The following is a 14337-nucleotide window of genomic DNA, read 5'->3' on the forward strand; positions in this document are numbered from 1 at the left end:
TCAAGTCATTTAAGGTCTTCTCTACACTGTTTATTCTAGTTAGCCATTCATCTAATCTTTTTTCAAGGTTTTTAGCTTCCTTGCGATGGGTTCGGACATCTTCCTTTAGCTCGGAGAAGTTTGTTATTAACGACTTTCTGAAGCCTACTTCTGTCAGCTCGTCAAAGTCATTCTCCGTCCAGCTTTGTTCCATTGATGGGGAGGAGCTGCGATTCTTCGGAGGAGAAGAGGTGCTCCGGTTTTTAGAATTTTCAGTTTTTCTGCTCTGGTTTCTCCCCATCTTTGTGGTTTTATCCACATTTGGTCTTTGATGCTGGTGACCTACAGATGGAGTTTTTGTATGGATGTCCTTTTTGTTGATGTTGATGCTCTTCCTTTCTGTTTGTTAGTTTTCCTTCTAACAGTCAGGACCCTCAGCTGCAGGTCTGTTGGAATTTGCTAGAGGTCCACTCTAGACCCTGTTTGCCTGGGTATCACCAGCAGAGACTGCAGAACAGCAAATATTGCTGCCTGATCCTTCCTCTTGAAGCTGTGTCCCAGAGGGGCATCTGCCTGTATGAGGTGTCCTGACTCACTATTTTTGTATATTCTGCAAGCTAACCATGATGGTTGAAAAAAATCAAAAGAATAATATTTCATAGCAAGTGAAAATTACATGAAATTTGGATCTCAATGTCCAGAAATGACATTTTAATTGAACATACCCACACACATTGATCTATGTATTGTCTATGGCTGCTCTTACACTACAATGGCAGAGTCGAGCACTTGTGACAGAGACCATATGGTTCACAAAGTCAAAAATATTTACTGCTAACCTTTTGCAGAAAAGTTTGCCAATTCCTCTTCTAGAGAGAGGGGATGTGCCACATATGCATGAGTCATGTCTCCCTCATGGTAGTTGCCAGATTTTTTGTGGATTCAGAGACTAAATAGCCAAACTCAAAACCTCTTTAGGGCAAAACCGGATTTCCTACAGTTTTTTGGTGCTGTGGAGACAGAAACCAGTCAGACTGTCAGTCAGAAGCTTGGGAGTGCCATACCTGAACTGGGAGGAACCAGAGGTTAACTGAGTCTTACTAAAATTAGAACGCAGCCCAGACCCAGCTCAATGCCTGACTAGATTGAGATAGTAAGTGTTTTGCCCTTTCTAAAGAGATAAAGGGCACCCCTGTCTGGTGCCCTTTATCTTCTGGAGCTTCTACCTTTCTTTTATACAAAATGTCCACTATACAAACAAACAAAATACTAGTTATGCAAAAAGGCAAGAAGATGTGACTGACAGTCAAAAGAAAAAATAAATAAATATAACAATAACAGCAGACCCACAGATGACCTAAATATTGAAGTTAACTCAAAAGGACTTTAAAATAACTATAATTAATACATGAAATAGAAAAAAGAAATGATGGACAAAATGGATGAAAAGATGGAGAATGTCACAGGGACTTGGAATCTGTTAAAAAAAATTCTAGTGGACATTCTAGAAGTGAAAAATACAGTACCCAAAATTAAGAACTCATTGGATGGGTTTAACAGATGACTATATACCAGAAAGCACAGAATTAATGAATTCAAAGACAAATCAATAAAAAATAGCCAAACTGAAGCACACAGAGAAAAAAGGAATGGAAAAGTTTGAGAAAGTACTTTATAGTGACTAGTGTCTTTAAGTATTTGAGTTGCTAAGAAGCTGCATGCTGAATGTTACCCTGATTTTATGCACAAGAAACCAAAAGAGAATTTGTAACAATCCTAACTTCACTCTGCAATTTATTAGTTATCTGTCCCCTTTTTTTGTACCTAACTTGCTTAAAATATCAATGAGATAACATGTGAACTAAATTATCAGTTATGTGATATTATCAAATATCACAGAACGGCTATTTGAGACTATAATTCAGTGATGTCTTATAACTTTAAACATATTTCTTTCCTATTTGTTATAACACCAACTTTTTGAAAAATCTTCTAAAAAGCTTTAAGCAGAAATGGTTCTTATTAGAGAGCAAACATAAAATTGCGAAGGAATGCATTATGATGATTAGGGCATTCACATTCAAGAAGAGTTTTATGACAGCTTATTCTTTGGGAGGGTAAGAGAGCCCTTAATCCACTCAAGAAATGAAGAAATTTCTAAGAAAGATATAATTCTTAGTTGCTTATAAGAGCATGAGATGATATGTGTTTTGTGTGTGTGTGTGTGTGTGTGTTTTTTTTTTTGAGATGGAGTCTCACTCTGTCACCCAGGCTGGAGTGCAGTGGTGTGATCTCGGCTCACTGCAACCTCCGCCTCCCGGGTTCAAGCAATTCTCCTGTCTCAGCCTCCCAAGTAACTGAGACTACAGGCACCTGCCACCATGCCCGGCTAATTTTTTGTATTTTTAGTAGAGACGGGGTTCCACCATGTTAGCCAGGATGGTCTTGATCTCCTGACCTTGTGATCCGCCCGCCTCGGCCTCCCAAAGTGCTAGGATTACATACTTGAGCTACCACGCCCGGCCTTTGAGATGAAGCTTTTTAAAGAGATAGAAATCAAATGACAGGCTAAGTGGTTCTAAACCAGAGGGATCCATATCACAATTACTTGAGGGTTTTGCGCTTTTTTTCAAAATTCATAGGTCTAGACTATGAAGAATTATAAATCTGAATCTCCAGAGGTGAGGCCTCTAAGCAGGTGGATTTTAGGAAGAGCTTTACAGAGGATTCTTTTACATACTACTCTCGCTAAGAATCTCTGTTTTAAGTTGTGAATAAATTAAAATCTTGAAGCCTTTTAAGAAATTTTGAGGAGTGATCTAAAGGCAAAAAAATCTTTCTAATTCAGGAAGTTGGTGTAAGGTAGATCTTTCACCAAACTTTGAACAAGAATATAAATTAAGGAAGTATTTAGAAGTGCTAAATAACTTAGTTGATATACACTGTTAAGCAAATTTGACACATTGAGATTTACATAAAATAATTATTTGTCACATGCCTACTATATAGTGTTTTCTGCTTGATAAAAAAAAACTTGTTGCACCATTCTTTTCACTTGTACTGAGCAATGGTACCCACCAGATGGCAGTAGAGATACAGCAGAACCACCAGTGGATTCCTAACCCTTTTTTTTGCTACAAACTCTTCTCAGAATAATGTTTTCAAATGCAGAAAGTAAAACACGTAGTAATGTATGAACTTCCTTAAGTGTATTAAACAACAGCATCTAACAATAGGTCTAATGACTTTTAATTTTTAAGTAGCGGTGAGTGTGAATATTTTGAGATAATCTGCAACTATAATGTAATAAGATACCTGTGATTTCTGTTGGTGACAAAGAAATCTGAGGCACTGCTGTTACTATTGTGTTTTGTTGCCTGTATTCATTATTGAAGAAAATGTCCATTTAAGTCAGAGGTAAGTGAAAATAATGACAAATTTTCCTCATCCAAGTTAATAGATTACATGAGTTCTATAACATACCCCCAAAGAGACAAGAGGTTAAGAATTTATTCTGTGGAGAGCTGCATTACCTGTACCATCATGAATACTAATTACTTATGAATCTGGTTGTTTGGTTAATATATTTGGTGATGAAGTTACACATAGGTGTGTCACACTGTAAAATACATTTTAGAAAAGATAGGTGTAAGATAAATCATTGTATTCCAATTTCTCTCCTTTGTTTTCGTTATAAAACTGGAAACTAAATTCTTTTATGCAGAAAAGGTATGGTTCCCAAATGTAATAAAATTAATTTTAAAATGAATCCTATTTTGAACGTATTTAAAATAAAAACAAATTTCTGAAAAAATGTTTGTAGTATTATGTCATAAAGTAAATATAAAATAGTTGTCTCTTGCCTACTTACCATGCACAAGGTATTATATGCAGCAGTTTGTGTGCATTATCTTGTTTAGTACTAAAACTAGTTATATGAGATTTTTACTGCTATAAACATCATTTTAAAGAAGAGCCTGGGTTGTTATGTTGGGGTCAGGCAAATGTGGATTCATTCCTGGCTCCACCACGTATCAGCCAAATGACTTTGGTCAAGTTACTTAACCTCTCCAAATTAAAATTTTCTTATCTGTAAAATAAGGACAATGTAAAAATAGTATCTACTTCATGGTGGGATTATGAGATAATGCATGAAAATAACTTAGCTGCTTGCCGGGGACACAGGAAGCCTGTCAAGTTCACCAGTGATCCACACTTTGCCAAATCCAGGAGTTGATTCTCAATCTCCATCTTATGCAATCCATCAGTAACCTTTGACACAGGTTAAATTCCTTCCTCCTTCAAACAATATCTTCACTTGGCCTGTGGGATATCTCTTGCTCTTGGTTCTCTTACCTCATTCACTGGCTTTCCACCTTAGTCTTCTTTCCTACATTCTCCTAACCTTTTTAACATCTCCTAATCTTAACCCAAAAGACTCATTTGTACTCAGATGTTAAGTAAGTAATTCAAATTTAACACATCCAACACTTAACGATTCATTTGTTTTCCCGTAAACCTGCTTCTCCCACATTTTCCTCTATCTCAGTAAATGTCACCTCCATTCTTCCAGTTTCTCAAGTTGAAGAGTTTCGCTCATAAGACATAGTCAATCCATTTAGGAAATCTTGTCCATCCTACCTTCAGCATTATCCAGAATCTGGTACCTTTTCACCACTTCTACGGCTACCATTGTAACTAAAGCCCTCAGCATGTCTTTTGGAGTACTGTAATTGCTTTCTAACTGGTCTCCCTGCTTCTATCCTTTGTTTCCCTGTAGTGATCTTTTTAAAAAACATAGCATCATTCACTCCTCTACTCAAAATTGTCCAGTAGCTTCTCATCTCACTTAAAGCCAAAATCTTTACCATGGCCCTATGTGACCTAGCTTTCCATTGTCTTTTTGATGACATCTCCTATCATTCTCTCTCTCACTGCCTTGCCGCCACCCCTACATACACCACATTTGTCTACTCTGTTCCAGCCATATTGGTTCCTCAGATATACCTCAGGTCCATTACACTTGCTGTCTGCTCATCCTGGAAGGCATTGCCTGCTGGTATCTATAGGGTGCACACCCTCACCTCCTTCAGTTCTCAGCTCATATATCACCTTTTCGGAAGGCTTTCCCTGGCTGCCCTATTTAAAATTACAAATCACCTAAGCACTCCATATATCCCTCCTTGTTTCATTTTTTCACATAACACTTAACCACCATCTGATATATATTTAATTAGTTTGTCTCACCTAACTCAAATGTTAGGTCTATGTCACCAGAGATTTTTATCTGGTTTGTTCACTGCTGTCTTCCCAGTATCAAAAATACATTTGTTAAGTGACTAATTTTTTTTTTTCATTTTAATACTTTATCAGGTGCAACACAGTTTATGCCTGACCCCAAGCTCATGGATCACGGGCAGTCCCACCCAGAAGATATAGATATGTACAGCACTAGAAGCTGAAGTAGACTGCATACAGAGACTACATAGAAAACTACAAGATGTGTGACGTTGCAAATAATGATGAAAAAAATCATGTAATGGGTAACTGATACATAGAGTATTACTTAAACCAAGTTTTTCCCTTATATATCCAAATGTACAATTTGATAAATTACGTAAGTGGTTAACAGACAAACTGAATGCAATGCAAACAATGTTAAAGGATTGATGAGGAGACTTAGGTAGAAGTATTAGCTTGCATTTGATGACCTTTAAAGGCATTTAAAAAAAAAATGAAGACATGAACTCCAGTGAGATTAAAATCTGAAAATACATATATGTATGTATAAAGACATACATATTTATACATATAAACATATATTTCTGCTCTAGCTTTCCCAGACTAATGTCAGTTAAATTAGAATGGTGTGTGGAAAGATGTGTTTCCCTCTGTTTTTTTTTTTTTTTTTTTCCGTTTCCTAGAGCTGGAATAAAATATCTATGTTTTATGGGACTTAAGCTTGGCTTTGTCTCTTGGTTTTGTTAATGTTAATTCCTCTGAATTAAATATCTGAAAACATCTCTAACTATTTGAGAGGGCCATATGCTACACAGGCTTCCTAATACTGCTTGGCAATCCTTCTACTGGTTCCTGAGTGGTTTACTATTGTTTTCCCTAGAAGAGGTATTACAAACCTTTTATTCTCCTCAAACCTCTTATAACTGCCAAGTTGACTGTGCCTCCTGTTTCATAGAGAAAAAAGTAAATTATTAGACATGACCATTCCCAACTTCTTCCCATCTACCTTCAAGACTTACCTCTTTTCAGCCATGCATCCCCCTTTCCTAAGACATACTTCTCTTTGTGTTCTTGATCTCATTCATTCCCATCTAAGACCATATTCCACCCTGTTTAATCTCCAGTCTTTGGTTTCTCTTTTTACTAGTTTCTTTTCCTCCACTTCTACATAGCTGCAGGTGTTCTCTGTCTTAAATCAACAATAACAAAACAAGACAAAACCTTTCCTTAACTTGGCCTCTCCCCTTGAACTATTTTTTCTCTCTCCTTCCTATGATTGTTCTACTTCTTTAAAAAGTAATTGTTACTTTTTGACAAAAGTAAATATTATCCCTTTTTTCCCTACTTTCAAGTCCTCTCTGCCTTGTGACATTCTGACCTCCATACTTGCTTAAATTTTTTTGAGATGGGGTCTTGCTCTGTTGCCCAAGCTGGAGTGCAGTGGCACAAACACAGCTCACTGCAACCTCCACCTTCCAGGATCAAGCAATCCTCCCATCTTACCCTCCCGAGTAGCTGGGACTAAGGCACCCGCCACCTTGCCTAATTTTTTGTATTTTTGGTAGAGACAGGACTTCACCATGTTGTCCAGGCTGGTCTCGAACTCCTGAGCTCAAGCCTGTGCCTGACTCAGCCTCCCACAGTGTTGGGATTACAGGCGTGAGCCACCGCACCCAGCCCCTACCTGAATTTTTATGTCATTATTGACTCTTCACCACTATCTCCATGAAACTCACTTATCCCTTTACTTTCTATTTTTCCTGCTTTTGTTATTCTTCATTTTTTTCTCTTGCTCTGAATCCCTTAAATGCTGAGGCTGCTCAAGTTTCATCCCTAGTCCTATTTTCTCATTCTATATGCGCTCTCATTTTCATTTAACAGACCTCACTGGCTTCAGCCACCATTTGTTTTATTATTCATATCTTCAACCCCCATAGCTCTCTAGTGCTGTAGACCTTTATTTCTACTTATTAGTTATATTCATCTAACATCCCATAGATATGCCAATGTCAATATGCCTAAAACAAAATTGTCTCTACCTCCCACTCCTTCAAATCTATTCTACCTTCTCTAATCCTATAATTACTCTCCCTCAAGTCATCATCATCACTTTTCTGGGTTACTGTAGTAGCCTGCAGGCTAATTTGCTCACTGTCAATCTTGCTTTCTCTCATTTCAGAATATGTTCTGCTTGCAGGTGACAGTAAACTAGTTAAGTACTTAATATTAGCTTAAGCAAAAAAAAAAAAGCCCTATTTATAGCCTAGAATTAGGCAGTATAGGGTTGGGACAGTAGCTCATCGGTGCTATTAAGGACGTAGACTTTTTCTGTTTCCACTCTGTCCTCTACAGCATGCTTTTTTGTCACCTCATGGTCACAAGATGTCTGCTGTACCTCCAGGGAGCAGCTACACATTCAAAGTAGGAAATAGCAGATAAAAATGTACACAAGATGCTTCTGACTCCCTTTTATCAGAAAAGTAAATGCTTTCTTAGAATCTCTTCAGAAGACCTCTGTGTATATCTCAACCAGTACTTGTCATATAGCCACACACTTAGCCTAAGGAAGATAGGGAGCAGGGAAATCGTGTTTATTTTCCCGTGATGAGGAAGGCAAGGGGTGAGGGGTTGGGAACAGGTCATACAGTGTCTGCTACCCTATTCTTCTAACCTATTTGTCTATTATGACATAGTTGTCTTCCTGACAACTATAATGAATAGTTGTCTTTCTGAAATCTTTAGTGGCTCATCATTGCTTGCAGAATCAAAGCTCCTTAGTTTGATATACAAGGCCTTTCATATCTGATTCCAGCTTAACTTCTAATCCTATCTTCCCTCTCCTTACCCACCCTACTGCTAATGTGTATTATACTGTCTTTATGATATACCATTTGTTTCTTGAACATGCCTTGCTCATTATTGCCTCTTTCTCTGCACATGCTAGTGTGTCCTCTTAGAATGTTCTTCCATCTTATCCTGCTCCATATTCTAACTTCTACCCATCCTACAAGTCCAATTCCGGTGTTGTGTTCCCTCTCTCAATCCTCTAGGGTACAATTTAGATGTTCTTTCTTCTAGAGATAGGATCTTGCTATGTTGCCCAGGCTGGTCTCAAACTCCTGGCCCCAAGCGATCCTCCCACCTCAGCCAACCAGACATAAGCGACTGTGCTCGCCTTTTATTAAAAATTGAAGGTATATGATATGGTCGGGTATGGTGGCTCACACCTATAATCCCAGCACTTTGGGAGGGCAAGGTGGGTGAATCACCTGAGGTCAGGAGTTCGAGACCAGCCTAACCAACATAGTGAAACCCTGTCTCTACTAAAAACACACAAAAAAAGTACAAAATTAGCTAGGCATGGTGGCGCATGCCTGTAATTCCAGCTATTTGGGAGGCTGAGACAGGAGAATCACTTGAACCCGGGAGGTGGAGGCTGTAGTGAGCCTAGATCATGCCATTGCACTTCAGCCTGGGCAACAAGAAGAAAACTCAGTCTCAAAAAATAAACAAATAAAAAATAAAGGTATATAATATGTCTTAGATTTGATGAAATATGAGTGTGTTTGAGATCTGATCCAAGGTTTTAAAAAAATCATTTCAAATACTGGAGATAAATTCTGAGGAGCTTACTTATGAAAAACTAGCAAGTGATAGGTGGTATTTATAGATACGGTACTTACACAATTTATGTAATTAACATTTTCTCACAGACAAGGTTCCTTGTGGATATCATTGAATAATTTTTGTGTAGTTTCTATGCCCATGAAGTGCCTGGTAGGTAGTAGGAATTCACATGTTCTGCTATGCTGGTTGCAGCACAGGACACAAAAGTTAGAATTATTTCAAAGGACTTATACTCTACTAGGAAAGAGGGAAACAGAAATACAGTGTTGTATGTGGTATCTTCCCTAAGATAAGCACAACCAAAAAGCTATGGATGTTCAGAGGTAGAAGGTAGTACTGGGATGATGTCAAGGAGGCAGTGGTACTTAAGCTGCTCAAGGTAGGGAAGCAGTTTACTTGCTAGTTTTTCATAAGTAAGCTCTTCAGAATTTATCTCCAGTATTTGAAATGAATTTTTTTTTTTTTTTTTTTTTTTTGAGACGGAGTCTCACTCTGTTGCCCAGGCTGGAGTGCAGCAGCTCGATCTCGGCTCACTGCAAGCTCCACCTCCCGTGTTCACCCCATTCTCCTGCCTCAGCCTCCTGAGTAGCTGGTACTACAGGCACCTGCTACCACGCCCGGCTAATTTTTTTTTTTGTACTTTTAGTAGAGATGGGGTTTCACCGTGTTAGCCAGGATGGTCTTGATCTCCTGACCTCATGATCTGCCCGCCTCGGCCTCCCAGAGTGCTGGGATTACAGACGTGACCCACTGTGCCCAGCCTGAAATGAATTTTTTAAAACCTCAGATCTGAATATATTCAAACACCAATATTTCATCAAATCTAAGGCATATCATATACCTTTAATTTAAAAAAAAAAATGCTGAGCAGAGTTGCTTATGTCTGAGAGGCTGAAGTGGAAGGATTGCTTGAGGCCAAAAGTTTGAGACCAGCCTGAGCAAATAGCAAGATCCTGCCTCTAAAAACAAACAAACAAACAAATGCTGCTAGTTACGTTTATTCCAACATCAGATACGTCAGACTGTGAAAGAAGAAGCATCTTAAATCTGATGAAATATGGTAGGTAAAAAATAGCGCAAGGCTAAATATAAGTGACTTTTAAGTTATCTGCTCTTTTCGATTATCACTACTGCTACTAGCCATTAGAATATTGGTTTGGATAGGCCAAGTGTGGTGGCTCACACCTGTAATCCCAGCACTTTGGGAGGCTGAGGCGGTGGATCAAGCTGTTGTCAGGACACATCCAAGACCATCCTGGTTAACACGGTGAACCCCATCTCTACTAAAAATACAAAAATTTACGCTGGGCATGGTATGTGTCTAAAAATTCCAGCTACTGGGAGGCTGAGTAGGAGAATCGGCGTGGTACCCAGGAGACAGGTTTCAGTGAGCAGAGATCACGCCACTGAACTCCAGCCTAAGACAGAGCATAACGTCATGCCTCAAAAAGAATATTGGTTTGGATAATGGAAAGTTGACTAGAGCTACAAAATCTGTTTCAAAATAAAAGATCTGCTCAAACAAGAATGTGATGATCACTTGCTGTATTGTACAACAAAGTCAAACTGCTGGTAGACTCAGGTGACAGTCAAATGTTGGAGGCTATGTTGGCATGAGTTGTTTCAAGGCCTCTTTCATTCTTCCCATGCCATGTCCAGGAGTTCTTCTCTGTTAAAACTGAAGAGATGCCAGCCCTCCACAGAGGAAAGGTCTAAAGCCCCTCGACTAGTGTAGTAGTCGACAGAAGCCTGGTTCCAAATGACGACAAGAAAGTGCATGCGGTTACATTGAGTTCTGATGGCTATCTGTTTAAAAACAAACCAGCAAATATTAGTTTCATTTGAAAGTATAATCTTCATTAACATATATATTTTATTGAAGGTCTACTCTATGCAAGACACTATGTGTGAATAATACTTCCAAATATAGTAGTTATCTTTTGAAGTTTTCTATAGCTGTAAAAAGAAAAAAAACTCACTGTTCTGAGCTTCAAAGCCCTCTTTAAAAGCTCAAAACTGATTTGCAAAGCCTTTATCATATAGAAAAGATGTACCTATAAGAACACATGTTTTGATGTTTCCAAAATACAAGAAGATCTTCCTTTTATAGTCTTGTAATATTATACTGTGGGCCTGTTTTTTTGAATAAAAATGCTTTCTAATCTCCCTCTTTACTTTCACTTGATAGCAAAAAGGGTGTATAGTGTGGTTGTGGATTATATATAAATCAATTTTAATTGACTGTAACTCATATGCTGTATATGATCATCTGATTTGAAAATCCACTTTAATTTGGGTAGAAATTTGAAGTATATGTTGGGGTTATGTTCAAATGGTGAGATTAATGATTTAGTTTATGCCCTGTGAATATTTATTGAAGAAAAAGTTAGTGAATAGAATATCAGTACTAACTGTAATACATACCTGACTTAGCCTCTTCAGCATTTCAGCTCCAATACCTAGACCTTTTAAATAGACAATGCAAAATGAAAACTGCAAATTTCACTTAACTAGTCATTTGCTTTAGTTTAAAATAAGTAATATCTAAAACTCTGTATCTTTTTTTAATATTATTAATAGCTTGTGGAAACACAACTCATGAATGCTTTCATATCCCTTTTTCCTAATTGGAATGAAGTACAGAAGGTCAGAGAAGAGTTTGAGTTTATTTTAAAGATCCATGAAGAAGTGAGTCTCTGCCACTATTGTCTTATAATGGTGTATTTCTTACCTATTTTTACTGAAAACCACCTAAAATGTAAAAGCATTTTTAAAGATAAAAGTATATCTGTGTGACCAGGCACAATGGCTCACACCTCTTATCCCAGCATTTTGGGAGACCAGGGCAGGAGGATCACTTGAGCCCAGGAGTTCGAGACCAGCCTGGGCAACACAGACTCTCTTTCTACAAAACATAAAGAATTAGCTGAGTGATGTGGCACCTGCCTGTAGCCCCAGCTACTTGGGAGGCTGAGGTAGGAGGATTGCCTGAGTGTAGGAGGTCGAGGTTGCAATGAGACGTGATCACACCACTGCTCTCTAGCCTGGGTGACAGAAAACCCTGTCTCAAAAACAAAATTAAAAAAAAAAAAAAAACATATAGCCATGTGATAGCTTGGCTTATTCAGACCTTGAGAGGAAGTAATAAAATGTTTTTCTAATCTGTGACTGAGTGTTCACTGCATGAAAGAATATCTAGGATAGTGATCAAACTCATTAAGTAGCAATAAGTTACATTAACTAAAACACCATATGTATAGTAAAATCTTGTCTCCTTAAAATATGTCATTTTAATTTTTAAAGTATTTAGAAGTATCGTTACAGGAAGTCAGGGATCCCGAACGGAGGGACCGGCTGAAGCTGTGGCAGAAGAACATAAATTGTGAAGATTTCATGGATGTTTATTAGTTCCCCATATTAATACTTTTATAATTTCTTATGCCTGTCTTTATTGCAATCTCTGAACATAAATTGTGAAGATTTCATGGACTCTTATCACTTCCCCAGTCAATACTCTTGTGATTTCCTATGCCTGTCTTTAATCTCTTAATCCCATCATCTTCATAAGCTGAGGATGAATGTCACCTCAGGACCCTGTGATGATTGCGTTAGCTGCACAAATTGTTTAAACAATATGAAATCTGGGCACCTTGAAAAAAGAACAGGATAACTGTGATGTTCAGAGAACAAGGAAGATAACCTTAAAGTCTGGCTGCCTGTGGGCCGGGTGGAACAGAGCCGTATTTCTCTTATTTCAAAAGCAAATAGGAGAACTATTGCTGAGTTCTTTTTCTCAGCAAGGAACATCCCTGAGAAAGAGAATGCTTTCCTAAGGGGAGGCCTCTGAAATGGCCGCTTTGGGAACGTCTGTCTTTTATGGTTGCAGATAAGGGATGAAATGAGCCCTGGTCTCCTGTAGTGCTCCCAGGCCTATTAGGACAAGGAAATTCTCGTCTAATAAATTTTGGTCAGACCAGTTGTCTGCTCTCAAACCCTGTCTCCTGATAAGATGTTATCAATGACAATGCGTGCCCGAAACTTCATTAGCTATTTAAATTTTGCCCCGGTCCTGTGATCTCGCCCTGCCTCCATTTGCCTTGTGATATTTTATTACCTTGTGAAGCATGTGATCTCTGTGACCCACACCCTATTCGTACACTCCTTCCCCTTTTGAAAATCATTAATAAAAACTTGCTGGTTTTGCGGCTTGCGGGGCATCACAGAACCTGCCTACATGTGATGTCTCCCCCGGACACCCACCTCTAAAATTTCTCTCTTTTGTACCCTTTCCCTTTATTTCTCAGACCAGCCAACACTTAGGGAAAATAGAAAAGGACCCACGTGAAATATTGGGGGCTGAATTTCCCCAGATATCTGGCACCCACGTGGTCTTTCTTTTTTCCCAAGTGCATGTGGGAACCCGAGTCCCTTTGGTAGGTGCGGAGAAACGTCATCAATTTGGTCCACAGATATGTATGTTCAACTCCCTGACGACTGGTGAGTAGTCTGTATATGGTCCGGGTTAACTGTGGGTCATGTGGAGTCTAAACATCATGTTTATCTCTGCTATATTAAACTCTTATTAAAACAGGGCGGTGTTCGAGTGCCTATGGAAAATATAGTCACTCTAGTCAGGGCAGTGGAAGAATACTGTCCTTGGTTTCCTGAAAAAGGAACCTTAGATGTAGAAATATGGGATTGTGTTGGTGCAACATTCTGGGAACTGGTCTCCACAGGAAATTGTGTTCCTGTCACTGTTTGGGGTGATTGGGCCTTGGTACATGCTGTCCTGATGACATGCCAATCTCGTGACCCCCTACAGTTACCACAGTTTTCTGAATCTGACGACCCTCCACATCTTCCTCAACCTTCCTCTCCCGCACAGCCTTCATTATCTGATCAGCCTCTCCCTTTGTCTACTCCTCCCCCACCTGACGATGTTGAGAATTCAATGTCTAACTCCAGTGACTTTGGATTACAGTCACCCCCGACGATCTTTTCTTTTCATGAAGAGCCAGTACTTGTAGCTCCTGCGCCCCGACTCATACAGCCCAGGACCATATATATGCTAATTCTTCTCTTTTCAAATCTCTGGAGTCACCTAATGGCTCTGGGACCAAACTACAACTTACCTATAATTCTGCAGGCCCTCCCCTGTCCACTTCAGCCCCTCACCCTCCTGTCGTTTTGGTTCCTCAACTGGTCGCTTTGCCATCCACTCAGCCTGCTTCCTTGTACCCTTCTTCACACATGAACGCCAGTAATCACCAGTATACTTCTGCTCCTTCTGCTCCCCAATGCCCTTTTCTCACACTCATTCCAGTCCAACCCTCTCACCCTCATTTCCCCTTATCTACACATGCTTTTTCTGTCACTTGTATGCCAACTCCATCTCAGATGCCTACTCTTGAAACTTCAATGCAACGCTTGTTACGCCAAAACAAAGAAACAAGTGGATTAGACGCGTGGACTTATCCGATCGCTCTAGAC

General features: G+C 39.1%; 2 protein-coding genes across 5 annotated transcripts in view; one reads left to right on the forward strand and one right to left on the reverse strand.

The window, feature by feature from the left end:
• Window positions 1-5939, forward strand: part of APOOL (apolipoprotein O like) — an 82314-nt gene extending 76375 nt beyond the window's left edge. For all 3 annotated transcript variants that reach the window (XM_003917944.4, XM_009197866.4, XM_021932867.2), the window contains exon 9: window positions 5353-5939. In XM_003917944.4, coding sequence (XP_003917993.1) covers window positions 5353-5441 — 89 coding nt within the window. In that variant the 3' untranslated portion in view covers window positions 5442-5939. The remainder of the gene's footprint in view (window positions 1-5352) is intronic.
• Window positions 5940-10425: 4486 nt separating this feature from the next.
• SATL1 (spermidine/spermine N1-acetyl transferase like 1) overlaps window positions 10426-14337 on the reverse strand; it is a 35843-nt gene continuing 31931 nt past the window's right edge. The window contains exons 5-6 of one of the 2 annotated variants that reach the window (XM_009197867.4): window positions 11272-11312; window positions 10426-10653 (exon numbers count right to left, since the gene is read on the reverse strand). In XM_009197867.4, coding sequence (XP_009196131.2) covers window positions 10483-10653; window positions 11272-11312 — 212 coding nt within the window. In that variant the 3' untranslated portion in view covers window positions 10426-10482. Of the gene's footprint in view, window positions 10654-11271; window positions 11313-14337 lie in introns of those variants that run through there. The other variant, XR_004180547.1, reaches the window with a different exon arrangement.

Source organism: Papio anubis, chromosome X (assembly GCF_008728515.1).
Source record: "Papio anubis isolate 15944 chromosome X, Panubis1.0, whole genome shotgun sequence".
NCBI classification, from domain to species: Eukaryota; Metazoa; Chordata; class Mammalia; order Primates; family Cercopithecidae; genus Papio; species Papio anubis.